The sequence below is a fragment of the Curcuma longa genome, chromosome 16 (genome assembly GCF_044706935.1).
Source record: "Curcuma longa cultivar G26 ecotype Majalengka, Jawa Barat chromosome 16, ITB_CL_G26_1.1, whole genome shotgun sequence".
NCBI classification, from domain to species: Eukaryota; Viridiplantae; Streptophyta; class Magnoliopsida; order Zingiberales; family Zingiberaceae; genus Curcuma; species Curcuma longa.
The window spans coordinates 242,362-244,869 of NC_133876.1; the positions used below are offsets into that span (position 1 = coordinate 242,362).

The following is a 2,508-nucleotide window of genomic DNA, read 5'->3' on the forward strand; positions in this document are numbered from 1 at the left end:
AGAGTTCATTGAACCGATTAACCAAGCCTTGAAGATCCATCCTACGGATCAATCCAAGAACTCATCAACAACCACTAATCTCAACCAAAACCCACAACCAATCATAACCTTACTGGAATCAAGGGTGAAGCCTTTAACAGTTTAATCATCTAAAACTCATTACAACAGGATCACATACAAATACATTCAACAAAACCACTCAATCTCACCAACACAACAGGACACAACCCTAGCTAAATTGACCAGAACTAATAAAACATTAACCTATTTCACAGAGCTGAAACCATCAAAAATCACTCAACAACCGATCAAGCACTAACCAAGATTCAACCTTAATCGACAACTAATCAAGATCCAAACCAAATGATATTCCAGATCTTATCTCAGAAATCAACTAATGCTGCCCTAGAAATAGCTTTGATTCGGTTCCTCCTCCTTTGCCGAACCTAACACTCTGTTTGGATGGGATGAGGTAAAGGTTCATTAACGGAAGGGGAAGGAAGGGGAAGGAAGGGGAAGGGAGGAAAAGGAAGGGAAGAGAAGTATTTATATTTTTCTTGTTTGGGAGGAAGGGAAGGTTCATTAACATAACCTGTGTTATCTTGTTTGGGAGGAAGGGGAAGGAAATGAAGGTTAAATATATAAAATTAAAAATATCCTTACTTGTTAAAATAAATCTATAATAAGTATCATACAATCCTTGACTAGTAAAGAAGGTATCGACAAATTTAAGATTTTATAGGATGTATGTGCAAATAAATATCTTAGAAATAAACATAAAATCTTGTAAATGTGGTTGGAATCAACCTTGTTCTTGATTTCACGAAGCAACATAATTCTCAAAGCAGTTAACACTGCGGAAATCAGAAAGAAGAATTCCAAGTGTAGGACAAGAGCAAATCAGATAGATATGACCGAAAACTTACATAAACCTCCAGTGGTTGATCAAAAGGAAAATATTCCAAACACCATCCATACTCCCAACCAGACTCTTTCTCTGGATGAGTACCACTATCGAAAGCCTAAATGATGGCTATGGAACATAAGGGACTACTAGCAAACCTTTGAGCTACTAAATCGACCTTGTTACTGTTATTGATTTTTTACTGCTTGCTGCTTGATGCAACTAAATGTTGCATTTTTCCGACTCAGTTTTTGGTGGAGGTCGCAATGTTGAGGCTGTTAAGATAAATCCTGTTGTAGCAGAGCAGCTTGATTGTTTCCAGAAACTGGAGTATTGACATGCCACATACTCTAGTCCATGTAAATCTTCTTGACAATAGCTTCTAATTATTCCTGATTTCTGAATGTATCTTATCGGCAGGTGAGTGATTCCTACTGTTGTCTACTTCATGTATCTTGTTTGGACTCTGAATCCTTTGTTTTTGTTCTTCTGAAGTTACTGCAATATATCACAAATTTACTGAGGATTTATTTATGGCTAACACATACTAAAATTTAGTCTAAATTAAGTCCACGGCAAGGACATAACATCCAAGTACATAGCATCAAGTAACCAATCTTACATTAAATAATAATAATTTATCAAACATCCAAAATCATCCAAGTACATAGCATCCAAGGATATAGCATCAAGTAACAAGTCTTACATTAAATAATAATAGTTTACCAAACATCCAAAATCATCCAAGTACATAGCATCCAAATGCATATTACATAATATCCAAATATATTGCATCTAACAAGTAACAAACTAATCATGCAGTAGATTCTCTCTATCCATCATTTGGAATAATAAATTTTTGCGATATTCCAAAGGGCATCTAAGTAAAGCTTTCAACATCTTCGGGCGTTCAACAAGATACAAATAGCATTTAGAAATTTTATATTGCTCAACACCTAATTGAGTCAACAAGCTCCACACTTTATTCTCAGGAATGGGAAGTTCATTTGACTTAACCATTTCATGTGTTGAACTCATAATGGCTTGAGCTACATGGTCAATTGCTTTGCTTATACTGTCATCATCAACTTTACCTTTCTTTGCACTCTTGTTCTTTGATGATGCTCCAACAAAAGAGTTAGCTTGAGATTTAGTTGGTTCAGAATTAGGAGTTGGAATTTGAACATCCTCATTAATTGCATTTGAATTATCCAAATGAATTTCTTGTTGAGAGATCAAAAGATCAACTTCATCAATGGTTTCGAACTGATTTTCACCAATATTATTCTCCACTTCCATGCTAGTCCTTTTCTTTCGCATTTCTGACGCAGTGTTGGCATGTTGTCCTGTAGCCCTATCTTTCCCATATAATTGAACTAACTTTTCATAATTTCGAATAGGCTTGCTCTTCCATTCGGCAGCTGCTGGTTTGATCTACAAATTACAAGATAATTGTATCAAATATTCATTCATAGATAGTATCACAAAAGAAAATCAAATATATTTTTTAAATGCATACACACCTCAATTAGTTGTTGCCAAACTTCAGGTTCAGCACTGAAGAATTCTGTGATGGGATCCCATGCAAAACCACTCATACCATT

At 35.2% G+C, this 2,508-nt stretch overlaps 1 protein-coding gene across 1 annotated transcript in view; it reads left to right on the forward strand.

Moving 5' to 3' along the window:
• Positions 1-1,241, forward strand: part of LOC141847511 (phosphatidylserine decarboxylase proenzyme 1, mitochondrial-like) — a 12,548-nt gene extending 11,307 nt beyond the window's left edge. Inside the window, exon 6 of the mRNA XM_074735570.1 lies at positions 1,153-1,241. Within this exon, the coding sequence (XP_074591671.1) occupies positions 1,153-1,241 (89 nt within the window). The remainder of the gene's footprint in view (positions 1-1,152) is intronic.
• Positions 1,242-2,508: the final 1,267 nt, after the last annotated feature.